At 47.5% G+C, this 26,445-nt stretch overlaps 1 protein-coding gene across 1 annotated transcript; it reads left to right on the top strand.

The window, feature by feature from the left end:
• The first annotated feature begins 1,243 nt into the window (after positions 1 to 1,243).
• Positions 1,244 to 26,445, top strand: LOC106601996 (nuclear distribution protein nudE homolog 1). Its single transcript, XM_045715869.2, has 9 exons — positions 1,244 to 1,464; positions 2,834 to 2,992; positions 3,195 to 3,348; positions 13,173 to 13,321; positions 16,710 to 16,846; positions 18,065 to 18,310; positions 18,420 to 18,505; positions 20,337 to 20,488; positions 21,297 to 26,445. The coding sequence occupies exons 2-9, from the start codon at positions 2,907 to 2,909 to the stop codon at positions 21,343 to 21,345; spliced, it is 1,059 nt and encodes a 352-aa protein (XP_045571825.1). The 5' UTR covers positions 1,244 to 1,464; positions 2,834 to 2,906; the 3' UTR covers positions 21,346 to 26,445.

A 26,445-nucleotide genomic window follows, 5' to 3' on the forward strand; every position in this document is an offset into this window, starting at 1 on the left:
TGTCTTGCAAAATCACGATTAATTAATAGCCTATTTTACTTAACAGAACCAAATATAATAGCATTGCATAGTAGGCCTGTAACGTTACTGTTTCCCCAAAAACACTCACATTTCTATTGAGATTTTAGGATGATGGTTAACTGAAGCTGAATAGTGGGAAAATATATAATGTTCCCAATCTCAAAAGAGCCACTAGGCAGGAAATATATGCTTTGATTGAAACTAAAATACAAGAAAGGCTAATAGTTAGTTAACACCATCTGCTGTAATTCACGATAATACAGTAATTCACGATTGACAGTCATGACGGCCTATTTGTTTTATTGGGTATGTCTAACTTGGTGTTTAAGGGTATTAACAATAAAACATGTTCTTGAGACAATATGTGTGGGCCTAGTCAGACGTTGCTAATGGAGGATGCATTTTATGCGTATTCTATAACAGGGCTCACCGTCCCTGCTTCTGGAGAACTACCTTCCTGTAGGTTTTCATTCCAACCCTAATCTAGCGCACCTGATTCTAATAATTTGCTGGTTTATAAGATTAATCAGATCATTTTATTTATTTTTATTTAACCTTTATTTAACTAGGCAAGTCAGTTAAGAACAAATTCATTCACCCCGGCCAAACCCTAACTATGGGACTCCCAATCATGGCCGGTTGTGATAAAACCTGGAATCGAACCAAGGTCTGTAATGACCCCTGTAGCACTGCGCCATTCGGGAGCACCAGCCCAGTTACAACTGGGGCAGCAGTGAATCCGAACAGCACGGTAGAGCACCAGGGTTGTAGAGCCCTGTAATAATAGGCCACATCTGTCGGTACAAACTTTGATTGAGGAAATGATGACGTCATTTACATCTTTTTGGGGGCTCCCTCACCTAAAAAAAATAGCACTACATATAAAGTTTTTTTTTTGTTGAAGTTGCCACGTGCGTTCACTCATATCAGTGCATTTGTAACAACCTAACCATTACAAAACTTTATTAGATCATATAAACCTCACGTAGCAAATTAGCAATTACATCTTTTGTTTACCAAATTCGACACTCATTGATCTCCATACAAACATTTTCTTGGGCAGATTTTGTGCGGAGTAAAACGTCTCGCTTCGACTCTTCCTCTCTGCTTAAAAGCGCATTTGATTTAACCGACCTCGTAGGCAAATCATGAACGCGATTGGCCATTCATCGCCCTACACACTTGATTGACAGTATAGCCGACCAATGGTGAGAGGTTAAAATATCGCGGTGGTTGGAGGGTTAGCGATGAGTCTTCTTTGGACAAAAGAGATATGCAGCCTTCGCATTGTTCTAGTTGGCAACTTTGTTACTACTTTCGGCCAAGGAATGATCTATGTAACAACATTTTCTGGATACTTTTGTAGCTCCGTTATAAAGGTACCGTCATCTTTCGGCACCGTTGGAGCACCGGCTGCTAGCCACCACAAGCAATCCTAGATAGGTTAGTATCAACTGTCAATATACTGGGATTTAAATCGCGATGGTAACGTAAATTTATGACAGACTCGTCCGTTAGTTCGATGTATAGGCAAATTATGCTGTCTGCACATATACATTTGTAACTGCATTTTGTCAATTCTGACTCTGTTTGCGTTATTGTAAAATTGGCAGAAAATAAATGCCAGAGCATAGCTACTTATTTTGACCAGAGACTACATATTGCAAGCATAGCAATCTAACGTTATCCAGTTGACACTGCTTGTTACTGGTGTGAAGGCGAGAATACACTTCCCCTTTTGTATTCTGACCAAAGTGCAGTCTCTTTTGCTTGCTGCCTTGTTTGCTTGTAACATCAGTTAGCAAATACTTGAATGTACTAGTTCAGATATTGTTTAAATCTTACAAACACTGCTTTTAAGACTTTGGTTATGAGTAGAATGGCAATAGCTACAAAATAAACAAGTCATATTCCAAATTGGTCCATTTTCTTTGTTTGAATAAACATGATATATTCATGTACTGTTATAATCTCCACCCGGCACAGCCAGAAGAGGACTGGCCACTCCTCAGAGCCTGGTTCCTCTCTAGGTTTCTTCCTAGGTTCTGGCTTTTCTAGGGAGTTTTTCTTAGCCACCGTGCTTCTACATCTGCATTGCTTGCTGTTTTGGGTTTCAGGCTGGGTTTCTGTACAGCACTTTGACATCCACTGATGTAAAAAGGGCTTTATAAATAAAATTGATGTTCATTAAGCCTGGCCGTTGTGCTTTTCTTTGTGTTCCTATAGTTTGACAGCCAGCCTATTGTCATCAGTTGACACTGACCGCGCACTCCTTAGCTAGCTAGGTGATGACTGACTTATGTCGTTGTAGTTTGCACTAAACTCCTGTAACCCTTTTCTGCTGTCCTTTCTTGCCTGAAGCACATTGTTGACTTGGAAATGCTGAATAGAGAACTCTTTATCTCTTTTGGAAGAAAAAGTATCAACACTGTTGATCATCTAAGTTTAGCCTACTGACTCGCCTTCCTTCCTTCCTTCCATTTACTGACTCTCGCCTTCCTTCCTTCCATTTACTGACTCTCGCCTTCCTTCCTTCCATTTACTGACTCTCGCCTTCCTTCCTTCCATTTACTGACTCTCGCCTTCCTTCCTTCCATTTACTGACTCTCGCCTTCCTTCCTTCCATTTACTGACTCTCGCCTTCCTTCCTTCCATTTACTGACTCTCGCCTTCCTTCCTTCCATTTACTGACTCTCGCCTTCCTTCCTTCCATTTACTGACTCTCGCCTTCCTTCCTTCCATTTACTGACTCTCGCCTTCCTTCCTTCCATTTACTGACTCTCGCCTTCCTTCCTTCCATTTACTGACTCAGTGAGAGGAGAACTGTAAGAGAGGGAGAGAAGAAGAGATCGGGGAGAGAAGCGTTACCAGTGGTGTGGGTAGAGATGGGAGAACCAGAGCCCCTTAAGTTTGTCTCTCTGGAGGAAGAGGTGGACTACTGGAAGGAACAGGCGGCCAAGCACCAACAGAGGTACACACACACACACACACACACACACACACACACACACACACACACACACACACACACACACACACACACACACACACACAGACAGAGAGAGAAAGGAGCAGTCTGCCAGGCCCCAGCAGAGGTACCCACAGGTATCTGCTTAAACCGTAGTGTCCTCTGTTACTCCACGACCACCATCTTGACCCCTAACCTCTCCCAGGGCTGAGGAGGTGCAGGAGGAGCTGCAGGAGTTCCAGCAGATGAGTCGTGACTACGAGGTGGAACTGGAGACTGAACTCAAGCAGTGTGAGACACAGAACCGAGAACTCGTCACACAGAACAACAGGCTACACATGGAACTGGAGAACTACAAGGTATGAACTGTTGACTTGACTCTAGTTTAGAGCAGCGTTTTTCCAACCTCTACTCAGGGACCCCCAGCCCTTCCATTTATTTCAACTATTACACAACTAGCACACCTGATTCAACTTATCAAGCCCTTCATTATAATAACATTATTATTATTATTTATTACATTTGTAAAGCTCTTCTCATTATACAGAATAATCTGCGGGTGCATAAAATCAACAACAAAAAAAGTTGACCTGACAGCCCGATCCCCGAGGGACGGAGCTTGGTCCTGGGGGTGTGGAAGAGCAGGTTATCTCTTGACCTGACAGCCCGATCCCCGAGGGACGGAGCTTGGTCCCGGGGGTGTGGAAGAGCAGGTTATCTCTTGACCTGACAGCCCGATCCCCGAGGGACGGAGCTTGGTCCCGGGGGTGTGGAAGAGCAGGTTATCTCTTGACCTGACAGCCCGATCCCCGAGGGACGGAGCTTGGTCCCGGGGGTGTGGAAGAGCAGGTTATCTCTTGACCTGAGGGTGGAGTTATGGAGGAGAGCAGTTCCTTGAGATAAGGAGGGACATTGTTATGAATCAAATCAAACTTTATTTGTCACGTGCGCTGAATACAACAGGTGTAGACCTTACAGTGAAATGCTTACTTACAGGCTCTAACCAACAGTGCAAAAAAGGTATTAGGTGAACAATAGGTAGGTAAAGAAATAAAACAAAAGTAAAAAGACAGGCTATATACAGTAGTGAGGCTATAAAAGTAGCGAGGCTATATACAGACACCGGTTAGTCAGGCTGATTGAGGTAGTATGTACATGTAGATATGGTTAAAGTGACTATGCATAGATGATAAACAGAGAGTAGCAGTAGCGTAAAAGAGGGGTTGGCGGGTGGTGGGTGGTGGGACACAGTGCAGATAGCCCGGTTAGCCAATATGCAGGGTCACTGGTTGGTCGGGCCAATTGAGGTAGTATGGACATGAATGTATAGTTAAAGTGACTATGCATATATGATAAACAGAGAGTAGTAGTAGCGTAAAAAGAGGGGTTGGGGGGGGGGCACACAGTGCAGATAGCCCGGTTAGCCAATGTGCGGGAGCAGTTTAGCAGTAGCGTAAAAGAGGGGTTGGCGGGTGGTGGGACACAATGCAGATAGCCTGGTTAGCCAATGTGCGGGGGCACCGGTTAGTTGGGCTAATTGAGGTAGTATGTACATGAATGTATAGTTAAAGTGACTATGCATATATGATAAACAGAGTAGCAGCAGCGTAAAAAGGGGTTGGGGGGGGGGGGGGGCACACAGTGCAAATAGTCCGGGTAGCCATTTGATTACCTGTTCAGGAGTCTTATGGCTTGGGGGTAAAAACTGTTGAGAAGCCTTTTTGTCCTAGACTTGGCACTCCGGTACCACTTGCCATGCGGTAATAGAGAGAACAGTCTATGACTGGGGTGGCTGGGGTCTTTGACAATTTTTAGGGCCTTCCTCTGACATGGTGGTGATGTGGTGGTGTTGAGATGGGGAGCCAGTACAGCGATGCCAGGATGGAGGTGATGTGATGGTGTTTCCTCACTCTCATCAGGATCCTGACAGAGCTGTTCTGGATGTACTGGAGCTTCTGGAGACTCCTGCCAGGGATCCTGGTGAAGACCGTGTTGTAGTAGTCCTGGAGACTCCTGCCAGGGATCCTGGTGAAGACCGTGTTGTAGTCCTGGAGACTCCTGCCAGGGATCCTGGTGAAGACCGTGTTGTGGTAGTCCTGGAGACTCCTGCCAGGGATCCTGATGAAGACCGTGTTGTAGTAGTCCTGGAGACTCCTGCCAGGGATCCTGGTGAAGACCGTGTTGTAGTAGTCCTGGAGACTCCTGCCAGGGATCCTGGTGAAGACCGTGTTGTAGTAGTACTGGAGACTCCTGCCAGGGATCCTGATGAAGACCGTGTTGTAGTAGTCCTGGAGACTCCTGCCAGGGATCCTGGTGAAGACCGTGTTGTAGTAGTCCTGGAGACTCCTGCCAGGGATCCTGGTGAAGACCGTGTTGTAGTAGTCCTGGAGACTCCTGCCAGGGATCCTGATGAAGACCGTGTTGTAGTAGTCCTGGAGACTCCTGCCAGGGATCCTGGAGACTCCTGCCAGGGATCCTGGAGACTCCTGCCAGGGATCCTGATGAAGCATGTGTTGCAGTAGTCCAGCCTTGAGGAGATAAAGGCATGGACCAGCTTCTCTGCATCAGACTGAGTGAGGGGGTGGGACTGAGTTTGGTCAATGTTCTTGAGGTGATAGAATGACGCTTTACACTTTTGTTTGATGCGGCTGTCAAAGGTCAGGAAGGAATGGAGCTTTACACCCAGACTGGAACCTGAGGGGGGACAGAAGGATGTTCTGTCCTGCAATGGTGAGGTGTGTTATAGGTGCATGCTGGACCTGGTGGGGGCTGCCAACTAGTAGGGCTTCGGTTTTGCTGCTGTTCAGTTGAAGGACGTTTTGCTTCATCCATGCCCTCATCTCTCCTCCTCAAGAAAGGTGTTCAGACGGGCACATGCATCAGAGGGACTTGGGGGCAGTTGACACTTACAGCTGGGTGTCAACAGCATAGCAGTGGAAGGAGATTCCACACAACCCAAGGGGGGAGCATGTACTGGATGGGTCCAAGAACAGATCCATGTGGGACACCGCAGGTGACATGGTGGGTCTGGGACCTGGACCCACCTAGCGACACGTACTGAGTCCTGTCTGAGAGGTAGGAGTGGAACCAGCTCAGAGCTGGTCCAGACAGTCCAATGGTGACCCGGAGGCTTTTCAGGAGGGTGGGGTGGTCGACAGTGTCAAGAGCTGCGTGCAAGTCCAGGAGGATCTGGAGACAGCCTGCATCAGCTGCCATCAGCAGGTCATTGGTGACCCTGAGTATGGCCGTTTTTCAGTGCTGTGGGCCGGCCGGAAACGTGACTGGAACTTCTCAAATGGGTGGTTCTGATTGAGATGGCCTTGAAGCTGTACATCAACCACTTTTTTCCAACACCTTAGAAAGGAGAAGTTGGATGTTGGCCTGTAATTAGCCAGCACTTCTGGATCCAGGGCGGGCTTCAGAAGGGAGCTGTTGACAGTGGTCTTAAAAGGATGGTGAGGCCCAAGTTTCTGAGATGCTGCAGGATGCAGCCAATGGATTTAGTATTTTTCAGTTCTGGATGTGATGACCCTCCCACTCTGTCTGCTGAATTCTCTCTCTTTGCTCTTGTTTTCCTTAATAGGATGTCGGTGGGCGAAGCCGGGAGGGTCGTCAGTGAAATGGGACACATCTGGGCCCGGGTGTGTCCCGGGGATAAATACACCTTTCTCCCATTCATTGAGGAGACTCTCCACGCAGACACACTGTTATGTTTTGGTTGTGACATTTTGTGGTTTGTTTGTTTTTGGCACCTCTCAACACCCATCATTATCACCATCTATGCATGCAACCACTCACTTACACTACTGAACTGGCTACACACACCATTGTTAATTGTATATAGTTTACTTTATTATCTTCATGTTGTTTCCCCTCTTTGTTATGGGCTATGAGCCGGTTCGGGACATGGAGTTTAACAGGGAGCTGAGTGAGCGAATGTGATGTCCTGTATTTTTATGGGGGCGTGGAGGTCAAGCACACTGGTCAGGGATTGGTTGTAGAACTCCACAGTTTCATCCACTGACAGGCTGGCTGGGTCAACATTTTTTTCTAGTTCTGGCAACGTATGTGATGCTTGGACTTGGTTAGAGGGGGAAGGAATGTCAAGTCCAGTGAGACAACCTTGTGGTCAGGCACACCGAGGTCATAGACCGGCATGTTGTTGATGGGGTCAGTGATGACCAGGTCAAGTATGTGCCCACGGGGGTGTGTGTGTGGGGGGGGGGGGGGGGGGGAACATCAACAAGTTGATTCAGGTCAAGACAGTCAATCAAGCTCAACAGCAGAGTGACATGAGGGAGAGTCAACGTGGATATTGAGTTTGGCTTTTACGGCAAGACATTCCAAAGAGCACAGGTCAGGCAGGAGGGACTGTTTTCGATTTTCGACAACGTTTTGCTACTGAACGTGACCCGGGTCTGTCTGATGCAACGCCTGCAGTCCCAGTTGTATTTGAATAGGAAAATACCTATCAGCCAGTTGACAGTTTGGGCCAGTGTTTATGAGCCTGCTATCTCTGAGGATGATAGGGAGGCTGCTGGTCTAAAGAACTCTCCATGGGACAGGTGTGTGTGTGTGTGTGTGTGTGTGTGTGTGTGTGTGTGTGTGTGTGTGTGTGTGTGTGTGTGTGTGTGTGTGTGTGTGTGTGTGTGTGTGTGTGTGTGTGTGTGTGTGTGTGTGTGATGAGGGACTATATTCATCACAAGAGGTGAGCACTCCAGAGGCAGAGAAGAGATTCATCAGTTTTATAACTCATTTCATGTCATTTTACTAATTTTGCCATGAGGCAGAGAACAATTAGCAGTTTACTGCAAATTAATTGCTATTGTACAGATTTTGCCGTAGGGTGGAGAGAAATGTTTGCAGTTTTTAATATATCTGAGTGAGTACTAACAAAATCAATTGGGGGGGGGGGGGGGGGTCAGTAATTAGACAGTCTAGCAGCCAACTAACTTCCAATAAAACTAAATATATTCCTGACATAGCCTAATTAAGTGACTGTCAGTAGGTAGAATCTGTCACCAATTGGATGGAAACCTGTCTGTATTTTTATTTTATTTTTTATATTACTGAAACTTCCTCTTTCCATCACAGCTGTCAGGATAAAAAAATAAAAAATAGTCTTCAGTATGACTACTTGCATAACTGTGGATGGGAATGTGGTTAGGGGAAGGAAAAGGGGGATACCTAGTCAGTTGTTCAACTGAAATGTGTCTTCCTCATGTAACCCTCTGAATCAGAGGTGCGGGGCGTTAGTGCATGCCTGGCTGTGCTTGAGGTGACATCACTTTGGAACCGCTGACGATGTCTGACTCTCACTTCCTGATGGATGTACTTCCTGTGACACGCTGCCAGCGGTTGAGTCAGACAGGAAGTTACAAAAGCTACAGCATCCTGTCTATCTATTACCAAACTTGGGCTGTGTGTGAAAAGGTACTAGCTGTCAAAATTCTTGTTTCCTCTCAAAGATCATTAGAGGAGGGAGGGACCTTGGATCCCCTCTCCAATGAGCTTTGAGAGAAATTGAGGAAGCAAAGATTAGACTGCAGGCCCATTAGACTGACATGGCTACTGGTTAACGTGAGTATTTGCATGAAGAGATAATTGAGATGGTGCAGAAATTTAAGACGGCTAGTCTTATCATCCGGTCATTTCCCTAACAAACTGTCAGGCTGATCTGCTGGCTGTTATATATCTTTGCCTGGAACACTTGAATGTACATTTCATATACCCTGTGTAACTGAAGATACATTCTGTTGTCTTGATGAATATGGCCTCACTAACAGTCTGCTGGATTTATACACCACCATCACCCTGTTGTTGTGCAACACCACCATCACCCTGTTGGTCTACACCACCATCACCCTGTTGTTGTTCTACACCACCATCACCCTGTTGGTCTACACCACCATCACCCTGTTGTTGTTCTACACCACCATCACCCTGTTGTTGGTCTACACCACCATCACCCTGTTGTTGTTCTACACCACCATCACCCTGTTGTTGTTCTACACCACCATCACCCTGTTGTTGTTCTACACCACCATCACCCTGTTGTTGTTCTACACCACCATCACCCTGTTGTTGTTCTACACCACCATCACCCTGTTGTTGTTCTACACCACCATCACCCTGTTGGTCTACACCACCATCACCCTGTTGTTGTTCTACACCACCATCACCCTGTTGGTCTACACCACCATCACCCTGTTGTTGTTCTACACCACCATCACCCTGTTGTTGGTCTACACCACCATCACCCTGTTGTTGGTCTACACCACCATCACCTTGTTGTTGTTCTACACCACCATCACCCTGTTGTTGTTCTACACCACCATCACCCTGTTGTTGTTCTACACCACCATCACCCTGTTGTTGTTCTACACCACCATCACCCTGTTGTTGGTCTACACCACCATCACCCTGTTGTTGGTCTACACCACCATCACCCTGTTGTTGGTCTACACCACCATCACCCTGTTGTTGGTCTACACCACCATCACCCTGTTGTTGGTCTACACCACCATCACCCTGTTGTTGTTCTACACCACCATCACCCTGTTGGTCTACACCACCATCACCCTGTTGTTGTTCTACACCACCATCACCCTGTTGGTCTACACCACCATCACCCTGTTGTTGTTCTACACCACCATCACCCTGTTGTTGTTCTACACCACCATCACCTTGTTGTTGGTCTACACCACCATCACCCCGTTGTTGTTCTACACCACCATCACCCCGTTGTTGTTCTACACCACCATCACCCTGTTGGTCTACACCACCATCACCCCGTTGTTGTTCTACACCACCATCACCCTGTTGGTCTACACCACCATCACCCTGTTGTTGGTCTACACCACCATCACCCTGTTGTTGTTCTACACCACCATCACCTTGTTGTTGGTCTACACCACCATCACCCCGTTGTTGTTCTACACCACCATCACCCTGTTGTTGTTCTACACCACCATCACCCCGTTGTTGTTCTACACCACCATCACCCCGTTGTTGGTCTACACCACCATCACCCCGTTGTTGTTCTACACCACCATACCCCGTTGTTGGTCTACACCACCATCACCCCGTTGTTGTTCTACACCACCATCACCCTGTTGTTGGTCTACACCACCATCACCCTGTTGTTGTTGTTCTACACCACCATCACCCCGTTGTTGTTCTACACCACCATCACCCCGTTGTTGTTCTACACCACCATCGCCCCGTTGTTGGTCTACACCACCAATAACCCCGTTGTTGTTCTACACCACCATCACCCCGTTGTTGGTCTACACCACCATCACCCCGTTGTTGTTCTACACCACCATACCCCGTTGTTGTTCTACACCACCAACACCCCGTTGTTCTACACCACCCTCACCCCGTTGTTGTTCTACACCACCCTCACCCCGTTGTTGTTCTACACCACCCTCACCCCGTTGTTGGTCTACACCACCCTCACCCCGTTGTTGGTCTACACCACCCTCACCCCGTTGTTGGTCTACACCACCCTCACCCCGTTGTTGGTCTACACCACCCTCACCCCGTTGTTGGTCTACACCACCCTCACCCCGTTGTTGGTCTACACCACCCTCACCCCGTTGTTGGTCTACACCACCCTCACCCCGTTGTTGGTCTACACCACCCTCACCCCGTTGTTGGTTTACACCACCCTCACCCCGTTGTTGGTCTACACCACCCTCACCCCGTTGTTGGTCTACACCACCCTCACCCCGTTGTTGTTCTACACCACCATCACCCCGTTGTTGGTCTACACCACCTTCACCCCGTTGTTGGTTTACACCACCCCTCCACCCCGTTGTTGGTCTACACCACCCTCACCCCGTTGTTGGTCTACACCACCCTCACCCCGTTGTTGGTCTACACCACCTTCACCCCGTTGTTGGTTTACACCACCCCTCCACCCCGTTGTTGGTCTACACCACCCTCACCCCGTTGTTGGTCTACACCACCCTCACCCCGTTGTTGGTCTACACCACCATCACCCTGTTGTTGGTCTACACCACCACTACCCTGTTGTTGGTCTACACCACCACTACCCCGTTGTTGTTCTACACCACCATCACCCCGTTGTTGGTCTACACCACCATCACCCCGTTGTTGGTCTACACCACCCTCACCCCGTTGTTGGTCTACACCACCATCACCCCGTTGTTGGTCTACACCACCATCACCCCGTTGTTGTTCTACACCACAGGAGTCGACTTAAGTCTTCTAAAGATACTATATATGCGTCCCCTTTTCCCCATATAGTGGACTGCTATAGAACAGGGCCCGTACTCCCCATATAGCGGACTGCTATAGAACAGGGCCCGTACTCCCCATATAGTGGACTGCTATAGAACAGGGCCCGTACTCCCCATATAGCGGACTGCTATAGAACAGGGCCCGTACTCCCCATATAGCGGACTGCTATAGAACAGGGCCCGTACTCCCCATATAGCGGACTGCTATAGAACAGGGCCCGTACTCCCCATATAGTGGACTGCTATAGAACAGGGCCCGTACTCCCCATATAGTGGACTGCTATAGAACAGGGCCCGTACTCCCCATATAGCGGACTGCTATAGAACAGGGCCCGTACTCCCCATATAGCGGACTGCTATAGAACAGGGCCCGTACTCCCCATATAGCGGACTGCTATAGAACAGGGCCCGTACTCCCCATATAGCGGACTGCTATAGAACAGGGCCCGTACTCCCCATATAGCGGACTGCTATAGAACAGGGCCCGTACTCCCCATATAGCGGACTGCTATAGAACAGGGCCCGTACTCCCCATATAGCGGACTGCTATAGAACAGGGCCCGTACTCCCCATATAGCGGACTGCTATAGAACAGGGCCCGTACTCCCCATATAGTGGACTGCTATAGAACAGGGCCCGTACTCCCCATATAGTGGACTGCTATAGAACAGGGCCCGTACTCCCCATATAGTGGACTGCTATAGAACAGGGCCCGTACTCCCCATATAGTGGACTGCTATAGAACAGGGCCCATACTAGATTAGCCTCGGACAAACTCACCTGATTCAACTCATTGAGGGCTTTATGTTGAATCAGGTGAGTTTGTCCAGGGCTACATCAAAAATGTGCTGATGGGGGTACTGGAGGAGTTGAGAAACTCTGTTGGGGTACCGGAGGAGTTGAGAAACAGTGTTGGGGTACCGGAGGAGTTGAGAAACAGTGTTGGGGTACTGGAGGAGTTGAGAAACCGTGTTGGGGTACTGGAGGAGTTGAGAAACAGTGTTGGGGTACTGGAGGAGTTGAGAAACAGTGTTGGGGTACTGGAGGAGTTGAGAAACAGTGTTGGGGTACTGGAGGAGTTGAGAAACAGTGTTGGGGTACTGGAGGAGTTGAGAAACAGTGTTGGGGTACTGGAGGAGTTGAGAAACAGTGTTGGGGTACTGGAGGAGTTGAGAAACAGTGTTGGGGTACTGGAGGAGTTGAGAAACAGTGTTGGGGTACTGGAGGAGTTGAGAAACAGTGTTGGGGTACTGGAGGAGTTGAGAAACAGTGTTGGGGTACTGGAGGAGTTGAGAAACTCTGTTGGGGTACTGGAGGAGTTGAGAAACTCTGTTGGGGTACTGGAGGAGTTGAGAAACTCTGTTTGGGTACTGGAGGAGTTGAGAAACTCTGTTGGGGTACTGGAGGAGTTGAGAAACTCTGTTGGGGTACTGGAGGAGTTGAGAAACTCTGTTGAGGTACTGGAGGAGTTGAGAAACTCTGTTGGGGTACTGGAGGAGTTGAGAAACAGTGTTGGGGTACTGGAGGAGTTGAGAAACAGTGTTGGGGTACTGGAGGAGTTGAGAAACAGTGTTGGGGTACTGGAGGAGTTGAGAAACAGTGTTGGGGTACTGGAGGAGTTGAGAAACTCTGTTGGGGTACTGGAGGAGTTGAGAAACTCTGTTGGGGTACTGGAGGAGTTGAGAAACTCTGTTTGGGTACTGGAGGAGTTGAGAAACTCTGTTGGGGTACTGGAGGAGTTGAGAAACTCTGTTGGGGTACTGGAGGAGTTGAGAAACTCTGTTTGGGTACTGGAGGAGTTGAGAAATTCTGTTGGGGTACTGGAGGAGTTGAGAAACTCTGTTGAGGTACTGGAGGAGTTGAGAAACTCTGTTGAGGTACTACTGTTGACCACTTCTGCCCCCTATCCCCTCCAGGAGAAGTATGAAAGGCAGCACTCGGAGGTGTACCATCAGATCTCTACTCTGGAAGAAGACCTGGCTGAGACCACGGCCATCAGAGACCAGCTCCATAAATACATCAGAGAGCTGGAGCAGGCTAACGATGACCTGGAGAGATCCAAAAGGTAAGAGAGAGAGGGGGGGAGGGTGTAACTGGAGCAGGCTAACGATGACCTGGAGAGAGGTAAGAGAGAGAGAGAGGGGGAGGGTGTAACTGGAGCAGGCTAATGATGACCTGGAGAGATCCGAGAGGTAAGAGAGAGAGAGAGGGGGGAGTGTAACTGGACAGGCTAACGATGACCTGGAGAGATCCGAGAGGTAAGAGAGAGAGAGGGGGGAGTGTAACTGGAGCAGGCTAATGATGACCTGGAGAGATCCGAGAGGTAAGAGAGAGAGAGAGGGGGGAGTGTAACTGGACAGGCTAACGATGACCTGGAGAGATCCGAGAGGTAAGAGAGAGAGAGAGGGGGGAGTGTAACTGGACAGGCTAACGATGACCTGGAGAGATCCGAGAGGTAAGAGAGAGAGAGGGGGGAGTGTAACTGGAGCAGGCTAATGATGACCTGGAGAGATCCGAGAGGTAAGAGAGAGAGAGAGGGGGGAGTGTAACTGGACAGGCTAACGATGACCTGGAGAGATCCGAGAGGTAAGAGAGAGAGAGAGGGGGGAGTGTAACTGGACAGGCTAACGATGACCTGGAGAGATCTGAGAGGTAAGAGAGAGAGAGGGGGAGGGTGTAACTGGACAGGCTAACGATGACCTGGAGAGATCCGAGAGGTAAGAGAGAGAGAGAGGGGGGAGTGTAACTGGACAGGCTAACGATGACCTGGAGAGATCCAAGAGGTAAGAGAGAGAGAGGGGGGAGTGTAACTGGAGCAGGCTAACGATGACCTGGAGAGATCCAAGAGGTAAGAGAGAGAGAGAGAGGGGGGAGTGTAACTGGACAGGCTAACGATGACCTGGAGAGATCCGAGAGGTAAGAGAGAGAGAGAGAGGGGGGAGTGTAACTGGACAGGCTAACGATGACCTGGAGAGATCCGAGAGGTAAGAGAGAGAGAGAGAGGGGGAGGGTGTAACTGGACAGGCTAACGATGACCTGGAGAGATCCGAGAGGTAAGAGAGAGAGAGAGAGGGGGAGGGTGTAACTGGACAGGCTAACGATGACCTGGAGAGAGGTAAGAGAGAGAGAGAGGGGGAGGGTGTAACTGGAGCAGGCTAATGATGACCTGGAGAGATCCGAGAGGTAAGAGAGAGAGAGAGGGGGGAGTGTAACTGGACAGGCTAACGATGACCTGGAGAGATCCGAGAGGTAAGAGAGAGAGAGGGGGGAGTGTAACTGGAGCAGGCTAATGATGACCTGGAGAGATCCGAGAGGTAAGAGAGAGAGAGAGGGGGGAGTGTAACTGGACAGGCTAACGATGACCTGGAGAGATCCGAGAGGTAAGAGAGAGAGAGAGGGGGGAGTGTAACTGGACAGGCTAACGATGACCTGGAGAGATCCGAGAGGTAAGAGAGAGAGAGGGGGGAGTGTAACTGGAGCAGGCTAATGAAGACCTGGAGAGATCCGAGAGGTAAGAGAGAGAGAGAGGGGGGAGTGTAACTGGACAGGCTAACGATGACCTGGAGAGATCCGAGAGGTAAGAGAGAGAGAGAGGGGGGAGTGTAACTGGACAGGCTAACGATGACCTGGAGAGATCCGAGAGGTAAGAGAGAGAGAGGGGGAGGGTGTAACTGGACAGGCTAACGATGACCTGGAGAGATCCGAGAGGTAAGAGAGAGAGAGAGGGGGGAGTGTAACTGGACAGGCTAACGATGACCTGGAGAGATCCAAGAGGTAAGAGAGAGAGAGGGGGGAGTGTAACTGGAGCAGGCTAACGATGACCTGGAGAGATCCAAGAGGTAAGAGAGAGAGAGAGAGGGGGGAGTGTAACTGGACAGGCTAACGATGACCTGGAGAGATCCGAGAGGTAAGAGAGAGAGAGAGAGGGGGGAGTGTAACTGGACAGGCTAACGATGACCTGGAGAGATCCGAGAGGTAAGAGAGAGAGAGAGAGGGGGAGGGTGTAACTGGACAGGCTAACGATGACCTGGAGAGATCCGAGAGGTAAGAGAGAGAGAGAGAGGGGGAGGGTGTAACTGGACAGGCTAACGATGACCTGGAGAGATCCGAGAGGTAAGAGAGAGAGAGAGAGGGGGGAGTGTAACTGGACAGGCTAACGATGACCTGGAGAGATCCGAGAGGTAAGAGAGAGAGAGAGAGGGGGAGGGTGTAACTGGACAGGCTAACGATGACCTGGAGAGATCCGAGAGGTAAGAGAGAGAGAGAGAGGGGGAGGGTGTAACTGGACAGGCTAACGATGACCTGGAGAGATCCGAGAGGTAAGAGAGAGAGAGAGAGGGGGGAGTGTAACTGGACAGGCTAACGATGACCTGGAGAGATCCGAGAGGTAAGAGAGAGAGAGAGAGGGGGAGGGTGTAACTGGACAGGCTAACGATGACCTGGAGAGATCCGAGAGGTAAGAGAGAGAGAGGGGGAGGGTGTAACTGGACAGGCTAATGATGACCTGGAGAGATCCAAGAGGTAAGAGAGAGAGAGAGGGGGGGGAGTGTAACTGGACAGGCTAACGATGACCTGGAGAGATCCAAGAGGTAAGAGAGAGAGAGAGGGGGGGGGGAGTGTAACTGGAGCAGGCTAACGATGACCTGGAGAGATCCAAGAGGGAGGGGGGGGGTGTAACTGGACAGGCTAACGATGACCTGGAGAGATCCGAGAGGTAAGAGCGAGAGAGAGGGGGGAGTGTAACTGGACAGGCTAACGATGACCTGGAGAGATCCGAGAGGTAAGAGAGAGAGAGAGTGGGGAGTGTAACTGGACAGGCTAACGATGACCTGGAGAGATCCGAGAGGTAAGAGAGAGAGAGAGGGGGGAGTGTAACTGGACAGGCTAACGATGACCTGGAGAGATCCGAGAGGTAAGAGAGAGAGAGAGGGGGGAGTGTAACTGGACAGGCTAACGATGACCTGGAGAGATCCGAGAGGTAAGAGAGAGAGAGAGGGGGGAGTGTAACTGGACAGGCTAACGATGACCTGGAGAGATCCGAGAGGTAAGAGAGAGAGAGAGGGGGGAGTGTAACTGGACAGGCTAACGATGACCTGGAGAGATCCGAGAGGTAAGAGAGAGAGAGAGGGGGAGGAGTGTAACTGGACAGGCTAACGATGACCTGGAGAGATCCGAGAGGTAAGAGAGAGAGGGGGGGGAGTGTAACTGGACAGGCTAACGATGACCTGGAGAGATCCGAGAGGTAAGAGAGAGAGAGAGGGGGGAGTGTAACTGGAGCAGGCAAATGATGACCTGGAGAGAGCCCTATATCATAAGCACCTCTCTTTTCTCTCTCTACTCCCTGGACCATCTCACTGGCAGGATTCTTACATGTAGAATAGAGAATGGTGCTTAATGATGTACACTAACTCTACCTATTAATCTTTTCCTCCTCTCTGTCACCCCTCCATCAGGGCTACCATCATGTCTCTGGAGGACTTTGAACAGAGGATGAACCATGTGATAGAGAGGAATGCCTTCCTGGAGAGTGAGCTGGATGAGAAGGAGAACCTACTGGAGTCAGTTCAGAGACTGAAGGATGAAGCCAGAGGTATGAAGACATGAAACACCTAGCCTACCTCTATCTCAGACCTACCCTTTCTGTTATGTCTAATACTGCTGTATTAAAGTCAGCTGGATGAGAAGGAGTCTACTGGAGTCAGTTCAGAGACTGAAGGATGAAGCCAGAGGTGTGTCTAGGATTAGGATCCCCATTAGCTAACGCCGTCATGTTAGCTCATTCTCCTGGGGTCCAACACCAATTAATAAGACATTACAAACAATTACAAATTAAGACTTTACGAACATTTACCACGTAGACAATACAGACAATTAAAATACCTGACAGGAAACACATTTAACAGTCAGTTGATGCCCTCTATTTCCTGTCCAGTCACATGGTCTTTACTTTTTGCCTGAGAAATATGGATTGGTAAAGAGTTCCATTCAGCTCTGGCTCTGGCTCTATCTAAAACTGTAGGTGTAAGGCCACTTCCTGTAAAGGAATCTCTCAGGTTTTTGCCTGCCATATGAGTTCTGTTATACTCACAGACACCATTCAAACAGTTTTAGAAACTTTAGGGTGTTTTCTATCCATATCTAATAAGTATATGCATATTCTAGTTACTGGGTAGGAGTAGTAACCAGATTAAATCGGGTACGTGTAAATACTGCCCCCTAGCCCTAAGAGGTTAACTGGCGGTCCTGTTGGTCTGGTTAACTGGCGGTCCTGTTGGTCTGGTTAACTGGCGGTCCTGTTGGTCTGGTTAACTGGCGGTCCTGTTGGTCTGGTTAACTGGCGGTCCTGTTGGTCTGGTTAACTGGCGGTCCTGTTGGTCTGGTTAACTGGCGGTCTGGTTAACTGGCGTTCTGGTTAACTGGCGGTCCTGTTGGTCTGGTTAACTGGCGGTCCTGTTGGTCTGGTTAACTGGCGGTCCTGTTGGTCTGGTTAACTGGCGGTCCTGTTGGTCTGGTTAACTGGCGGTCCTGTTGGTCTGGTTAACTGGCGGTCCTGTTGGTCTGGTTAACTGGCGGTCCTGTTGGTCTGGTTAACTGGCGGTCCTGTTGGTCTGGTTAACTGGCGGTCTGGTTAACTGGCGCTCCTGTTGGTCTGGTTAACAGCTAGAAATAATAATGTTCCAAGCCGGAGATTCCTCTCCACAGGCGCAGGGGGCTGAACCAGGGATGGAATGATCCCTCAGAGCTGTGCTAGCTATGACATCATCAGTTAAAGGGACAGGCTTTCTTACTGTCTCTCTGTGTGTCATAGATCTAAGACAGGAGTTGGCTGTCCAACAGAAGCAGGAAAGACGACTGTCCTTCACTGTCACCAAGAACTCAGACAAGACGGAGGACAAAACATCCCTCCATACCTCCCATTCATCCACACGACCGCCCTCATCCCTCCATACCGCTCCTCCTCCTGCTCTCCCTCCATCCCTCCTCTCCACGCCCTCCAGACCCCCCCACCCCTCAGCAAGCCCCTTCACCACCCCCCCACCCTCTTACAGCAGAGGTGAGTGCCCCCGTGTATGTGTTCATGTATAAAATGTGTCTACTCACTAAATTCCCGGATCACACCAGGAGATGTAAAACTCTTTATTATTGTGTGTGTGTGTGTTCAGGCGATGGCCTATCAGGTGCTCCTCTCACCATGTCGACACGTATCTCAGCTCTCAACATCGTAGGAGAACTGCTGAGGAAAGTCGGGGTAAGATGATGTTCATTGAAGGTCTGCGATGATTGTCTTCTAATTCTCATACACACACTACCCACCTACACACTACACAACAACTACACTAGGGGTTCCCAACCTCCATATGGGTCGTCAACGTTTGGTGGTGGTGGTGGGGGGGGGCGCGCGGGACCTTCCTTTATTTGATGGGTAATTATTATTATAATTTTATTTTTACAATTTGCGAATACAGATCTAAAATTATGTATAAATCCGCAACGCTTTAGGCTAGCAACAAGCAGTAAAACGCTTTAGGCTAGCAACAAGCAGTAAAACGCTTTAGGCTAGCAACAAGCAGTAAAACGCTTTAGGCTAGCAACAAGCAGTAAAACGCTTTAGGCTAGCAACAAGCAGTAAAACGCTTTAGGCTAGCAACAAGCAGTAAAACGCTTTAGGCTAGCAACAAGCAGTAAAACGCTTTAGGCTAGCAGTAAACGCTTTAGGCTAGCAGCAAGCAGTAAAACACTTTAGGCTAGCAGCAAGCAGTAAAACGCTTTAGGCTAGCAGCAAGCAGTAAAACGCTTTAGGCTAGCAGCAAGCAGTAAAACGCTTTAGGCTAGCAACAAGCAGTAAAACGCTTTAGGCTAGCAGCAAGCAGTAAAACGCTTTAGGCTAGCAGCAAGCAGTAAAACGCTTTAGGCTAGCAGCAGGCAGTAAACCGCTTTAGGCTAGCAGCAGGCAGTAAACCGCTTTAGGCTAGCAGCAGGCAGTAAAACGCTTTAGGCTAGCAGCAGGCAGTAAAACGCTTTAGGCTAGCAGCAGGCAGTAAAACGCTTTAGGCTAGCAGCAGGCAGTAAAACGCTTTAGGCTAACAGCAGGCAGTAAAACGCTTTAGGCTAGCAGCAGGCAGTAAAACGCTTTAGGCTAGCAGCAGGCAGTAAAACGCTTTAGGCTAGCAGCAGGCAGTGAAACGCTTTAGGCTAGCAGCAGGCAGTGAAACGCTTTAGGCTAGCAGTAAAACGCTTTAGGCTAGCAGCAGGCAGTAAAACGCTTTAGGCTAGCAGCAAGCAGTAAAATGGCAGAGGAAGACGTGGCCCTGATGTACATGGGCATATATTGGTTTGTCGCTATGACATTCAGAAGCTGAGCTACGACCTTCTAAATTGGAGGAGTTGGAGAAATTGGACTTTGGTTGGGAAAGTCATCTGATACAATGTGACTGTCGCTATCAATTGATCAAATCACTTTCTGTAAAAGAGTATGCATAATTAAATTGAGGGTTAATATAAATAATTCTAATAAAACATAATTGGTAGTGGAATAACATTTGGGGCAATCAGGTCTAGACTTTATTTTCTAAATCTATTATTATCATTAAATAGCCTCCCTAAATTTTGTTAAACTATGTAGAATGACTGGAAATGAGCTTCAAAACAACAATGTTCAAATTAAACCAAAATCAAGCTGGTGTTTATTGATTAGCCAATATTAAATTCAAGTGACATTAAAAAAGGGGGACTTGGGGGAAAAAGGTTGAGAACCCCTGCACTAATACCTCCCTCATACAGGTAGTGCAGGGGTTCTGTCTCTGTGTGATTTAACATCTGTTTCCTGTAAGTCGTACAGCTGTAACAGGAAGTCTGCTGACTGTTCTGTTCTCTCCATCTTCCTCTCTGACCACAACACTGTTCTGTCTTCCTCTCTGATCACAACACATTCATGTATATCACAACACTGTTCTGTCTTCCCCTCTGGTCACAACACTGTTCTGTCTTCCCCTCTGATCATGATATCACAAACACATAACATAACTGTGTGTGTGCGCCCTGCGGCCTGCGCCTGCATCCATCCATGCCTGTGGTTTCAGAACCTGGAGTCTAAACTAGCGTCCTGTAAGGAGTTTGTCTATGAACAGTCTCCTGGTTGCAGTACCCTCTCTGGGGGACAGGGGGCACCACCCATCCAGAGAGGCACTTCTTCTGACACACCGTCCACCACCAACGGACTCTACGAGAAAGGGTGAGGGGGTCAACTATAGCTAGCTCTACGACTAGCTCAATAATGACTGCATCTCAAATGGCACCCTATTCCCTATAGGCCCCGGTTGATAGTAGTGCAGTAGGGAATAGGGTGACATTTGTTACTCAACCAATGACTTGACAAGCCATTTCATAGCCTACCTACAATTGAATCAAGTAATGTAAACAGACATTTCCTCTGTCAGGGATCTAGATTCTGATCTGTTTAGTTTGTAACAGACATTTCCTCTGTCAGGGATCTACATTCTGATCTGTTTAGTTTGTAACAGACATTTACTCTGTCAGGGATCTACATTCTGATCTGTTTAGTTTGTAACAGACATTTACTCTGTCAGGGATCTACATTCTGATCTGTTTAGTTTGTAACAGACATTTACTCTGTCAGGGATCTACATTCTGATCTGTTTAGTTTGTAACAGACATTTACTCTGTCAGGGATCTACATTCTGATCTGTTTAGTTTGTATTACATTAAACTGGAACCTGACAGCCCATCAGAGAATGAAATGGACACTGAAGACCAATACATTAAAAAAAATAGCCCATTAGTCGTAATGTCGTAGCCTACAACCTAATGAACAAATATAACGCTGATTTAGTAGTCTACATGATATTAATGAACGATGATGATCCTTAACTTACAACAAGGCCTATTGGGGAATGACAGTCTGAAAATAGCCTGGGATGGAGTCCTAACAAAATGGCTGAAAATAGCCTGAGTTGAAGTCTGAATCATTCTGTTAGTTGTAGTGTGCTGTTAAAGTAATCTGTTTCTGTTGTGTGTTACAGAATGGTGAAGATGTTAGACTTCGGACCAGGACCCAAAATTATTCTGTGAACTCCCCCCCTCCACCCTAGCCCCACACCTCATCATCCCCTCCCTTCATATCTATCAGGGTCGTATTCACTAGACACCGAATGGCGGTAAACTGGCTGAAACGGGGAAGGACTAACTGAACTTGTCCAATAAACTGCTGTTGTTTTTTTGTGCAAAACCTGTTCTGTTGCAAAATGTTTTTCTCCAGTTAGCTACAGCGTGCACTAATGAATATGTCCCTGCCCAGCACAGTCTCCCTAGGTCACCAGGCTTGTATCCCAGCTTTCAGCTTCCAATGGGGTTTAATGTGCTAGCGTACAGCTCTCACTCTGGAAAGGAATGGACCAGATCACTGGACATCACGGAAGTGAGTCTAGAGTTCTAGAACGTCATTGAGACAGAACCTCACCCTCTAATGCAATGGAACGTCATGGAACCTCAGTGTTGATATCAACTGTTCTAGAGCGCCGTTGAGGAGCTTTGATGACGTCACGGATCAACGGTACTCCTTCCTCTGCACTTTACCCAGGATGCTTTGCCCTGGGGGTCTCTTATCGAGGACTGAGAGAGGCTTCTAGGAGCGGGGCTTATGGCTCTGGCACTTCCTGTTGGGACTAACCTGTAGCGGACCCATATCTGGTCAAAAGTAGTGCACTATCTAGGGAACAGGGTGTGACCAGGGTCTATAGGTCTCTGGTCAAAAGTAGTGCACTATGTAGGAAATAGGGTGCTATTTGAGACGTAACCACAGTGTCTCGCTACAGGACGCCACAGGACGGCACATGTTTTGTTGTTACATTTGATCTGTTTTTGTTCCTTTGGTTGTTTTATGGAGGAAGAAGTCTTACTGGAATGAACGTTTATCCACACAATGATGATTATATTTAAAAAATGTATATTTTACTTCACTTGAATACACCCCCTTGTTTTGCCTACCAATGTTTGAATAATAATACTGTGACTGAACAGTGACGCCTACTGGTTAACGACAGGAAGTGGAAGGAGTGTTAAGAGGGTCAGGAGTAGGGTTGCTAAATTCAGGTAACTTTCCCAAAAATACCCTGGTTTTCCAGAAATCCTGGTTGGAAGATTCTCAGAATCAGGGTGTAGTAAGCAGGGAATCTGGAATCCTTCAGTCAGGATTTCTGGAAAAACCAGGACATCTTGGGACAAGTCAGGAGGCAGAAGGAAAGTTGGCGTAGAAGGTTTGGTAAGGAATAGATATACTTTGCACCTTTTTACTGCAGGTCCAGAATCAGATGTCCCTCTAATGGTTAAGGGTGGGGATTGGGGTTAGGGTAATCTGATCTGTGGGTTATTGGTTAGGTTGAGGAATGTGTTCGGCATAGAGAGGGCTTCTGTGACAGCATGGGCAGTGCCATTGAGGGATTTCTCAATTTTAAAATAGTCAATTTCTTCTTCAACGGTAAAGCAAAGGTTGGTAAATTACTGCCCCCTGGAGGGTGTTGTCTGAACAGGTATAAAGCCAACGTTGGTGATTTACTGACACCTGCAGTTATGTAATGTTAGTATAGTATAATTCATTGGCTGATCAGTCCTACTGACCTGGATGGAATTCTGTAATCCTTTCCTGACCGATAGCAAGTACCAGCCACTTCAAAATGGTGAAAGTCCTCAATGGCTCGCTCTGCCCATGTTTAAACCGGCTTTGTGGCACAAGAGCCGTCTATCCTAGTCTATAGTGTTGAGGGTGCTACTGATGGTGGCACGTCGGCCTGGTAAAACCTGACTGAGCGCTAGCCTGCGCTCACCTTTAGAGCTTCAACATGGCTAGGCTGATAGAGCTCTTCAACATGACTAGGCTGATAGAGCTCTTCAACATGGCTAGGCTGATAGAGCTTCAACATGGCTAGGCTGATAGAGCTCTTCAACATGGCTAGGCTGATAGACCTCTTCAACATGGCTAGGCTGATAGAGCTCTTCAACATGGCTAGGCTGATAGAGCTCTTCAACATGACTAGGCTGATAGAGCTCTTCAACATGGCTAGGCTGATAGAGCTCTTCAACATGACTAGGCTGATAGAGCTCTTCAACATGGCTAGGCTGATATTAAAACACAGTTAGATTACCAAAGTTAATGATGCCTTCTTGAACTATAATGTGTTTGAACTATAGCAATACAGTAGAAGTCTTGAATGAATGAATGAATGAATGAATGAATGAACAATCCATGAGTAATCCACGTGGAGATTGAAGCCGTATTTTATAGTTGTACGTGGAAATGTTGATATTTGGATATGAACTCAGACAGCCACGTATGTTGCACAGAGGGTAGTCAAGATTTATTTTTGTTATGCGACGGCCTTACCTGTGAATGACTAGGACTGCAAAATTCCATTAACTTTCTCAAAGTTCCCACATATTCCATAAATCAAGGTTAGAAGATTCACGGAATCAAGCAGGAATAAGCAAGAAATCCAACATTCCAACCAGGATCTTCCGGAAATCCTTTTCTCTTTTTTTTAAGTTACCTGAATTTTTCAACCCTATGAATGCCACTGTGGTTTGGAATCTCAGGGTTTTTAACCCATATGACAAGTGTTTAACACATTGTATATGGTGACGCAAGTGTAACAGAGGTTATTTGGCTAGGATAAACCAGTGGTTCACAACCGGTACTGTACACCACCAAGTAATGTACTCCATGCTCTGCCCTATACCCCCTCATGAGTCTTTGACCAGTAAGCCTATGGTCTCATGAGTCTTTGACCAGTAAGCCTATGGTCTCATGAGTCTTTGACCAGTAAGCCTATGGTCTCATGAGTCTTTGACCAGTAAGCCTATGGTCTCATGAGTCTTTGACCAGTAAGCCTATGGTCTCAGGAGTCTTTGACCAGTAAGCCTATGGTCTCATGAGTCTTTGACCAGTAAGCCTATGGTCTCATGAGTCTTTGACCAGTAAGCCTATGGTCTCAGGAGTCTTCTCAAGTAGTCCCTGTGGATTGGCCAGTTACCCCCAAGGGTTCTAGTACCACTGCTTGTGAACCACTGGGGTTACTATGCCTGCATGGTGAATAACCTTGCCTGAGATCTGAAGACTTGCGTTAGCTCCCTAGGGTAATGCCTTGGCTTTAACTCAGTGGGCTAACACAGTCTCTAAAGGCCCTAATGGCCTGGGTATGTGGGTTTGAATACCTGGCTGATCATTCTCACCCCTATGTTTTGGGTATTGGTGTTGGTTCATTCTGTGATGACAGGCTTGTGTGTTAAATACCAACCCATTCCCTGTATAGGGCCCTTCTTTTTTCCCCAGTTAAAAGTAAGGGCATACTACTCAGTCATAGGAGCCAGTCAAAAGTAGGGTACTATATAGGGAATGGACGCACTCAAATACTGTCACACCTATATTGATGAACAGCACGTAGTCGCTTATATCCTGTTGGGTGAAGCTTTGTGCCTTACTCTGAGACCACAGTGTGGTCTGACCTTATTAAAGAGGTCTCTCTGTAGCTGGGACCTCAGTGTGCTCTGACCTTATTAAAGATGTCTCTCTGTAGCTGGGACCTCAGTGTGCTCTGACCTTATTAAAGATGTCTCTCTGTAGCTGGGACCTCAGTGTGCTCTGACCTTATTAAAGATGTCTCTCTGTAGCTGGGACCTTGGTGTGGTCTGACCTTATTAAAGATGTCTCTCTGTAGCTGGGACCTCAGTGTGGTCTGACCTTATTAAAGATGTCTCTCTGTAGCTGGGACCTTGGTGTGGTCTGACCTTATTAAAGATGTCTCTCTGTAGCTGGGACCTCGGTGTGGTCTGACCTTATTAAAGATGTCTCTCTGTAGCTGGGACCTCGGTGTGGTCTGACCTTATTAAAGATGTCTCTCTGTAGCTGGGACCTTGGTGTGGTCTGACCTTATTAAAGATGTCTCTCTGTAGCTGGGACCTCAGTGTGGTCTGACCTTATTAAAGATGTCTCTCTGTAGCTGGGACCTCGGTGTGGTCTGACCTTATTAAAGATGTCTCTCTGTAGCTGGGACCTTGGTGTGGTCTGACCTTATTAAAGATGTCTCTCTGTAGCTGGGACCTCAGTGTGGTCTGACCTTATTAAAGATGGCTCTCTGTAGCTGGGACCTCAGTGTGGTCTCTTTCTACTGCTCAGGTACCGGTAATACACCTCAGCCCATTCTGTTCTAGCCAATGATATAGCGTCATAGACTTAATGCCAAACAAACTAATATTCAGCCCCAACTACCTTCCTAGGTCCTAGGCAAATGTAGTAGATCTGAAACTGTTGGATAGACAGGAGTAGCAACGCAATATGCTAAATAACACCTCTGATTAGGCTAGGTGAAGTATTCACCATGTTTATACCTATCCAATCCTTACAGATTTACCAAGTGCCAGAGCTAGGTGCTTCTTTAAAAAAAAAAAAAAAATGGGTTTGGAAATGAGGAAAATCAAAAGTGAAAGAGAAGAATATTATTAGTTGGCTGCTCAGTTCAGTTCAGTACTTTTGCCATCCAAGAGTATAAAAGTTACCAAGTCTGTTTCAATTTAGGAAGTAAACTGAAATACACTTTTTTCTCTTTTTTTTAATTGACAGACATTTGTAATTGGAACGTCTGTTTACTTCCAGGATTGACTGAATTGAAATGGAACTGAGCCCAACCCTGAAAGTAACCTTGTTCTGTGATGAGGGGGACATATGACTACTTCAAGGAAACGTGTTTTATGTTACAAAATACATGTAAGGGTTGATTCACTTGCTTTGGGTTCTTACTTTTTCCCTGTATGGTACTAGTAATAATATAGGATGTAAGAAAATAATGTTCTGTGTGTTTAAAATGGGAGTGGATACCTACGTGTGACTTACTGCTTGTTGCTCAGGGGGTAGAATGTATGAAGCAATCTCATTTGAAATGTCTAGCTTTAAAAACCTCACTGTATGGATGGGGTGTGTCTTGTTTCTGTGAATCAGGAAGTCACAGAGATGGGCACCCAATGAGATGTCATGTTGCTTTGTGTAGCCACTCACAAGCTTCTGTACTAAAATATACAGATTTAGTTTTTCATCCTGGGATGCCTCTTCCTGTATCTAATAAGTCATGCTTGGTTAAATGTGTATCTGACCCAACTGTCCTCAATAAAACTGACTTGGTGAAA

This window comes from Salmo salar, chromosome 03, assembly GCF_965601325.2.
Source record: "Salmo salar chromosome 03, fSalSal1, whole genome shotgun sequence".
Lineage (NCBI taxonomy): Eukaryota > Metazoa > Chordata > Actinopteri > Salmoniformes > Salmonidae > Salmo > Salmo salar.

Bases quoted from the DNA above. Each gene is read 5' to 3' on its own strand.
- LOC106601996 (XM_045715869.2), top strand. From the start codon at position 2,907: ATGGGAGAACCAGAGCCCCTTAAGTTTGTCTCTCTGGAGGAAGAGGTG. The intron at 13,322-16,709 runs GTAAGAGAGAGA...CCCCTCCATCAG, and splicing joins GACCTGGAGAGATCCAAAAG to GGCTACCATCATGTCTCTGG. The intron at 18,506-20,336 runs GTAAGATGATGT...CTGTGGTTTCAG, and splicing joins AACTGCTGAGGAAAGTCGGG to AACCTGGAGTCTAAACTAGC.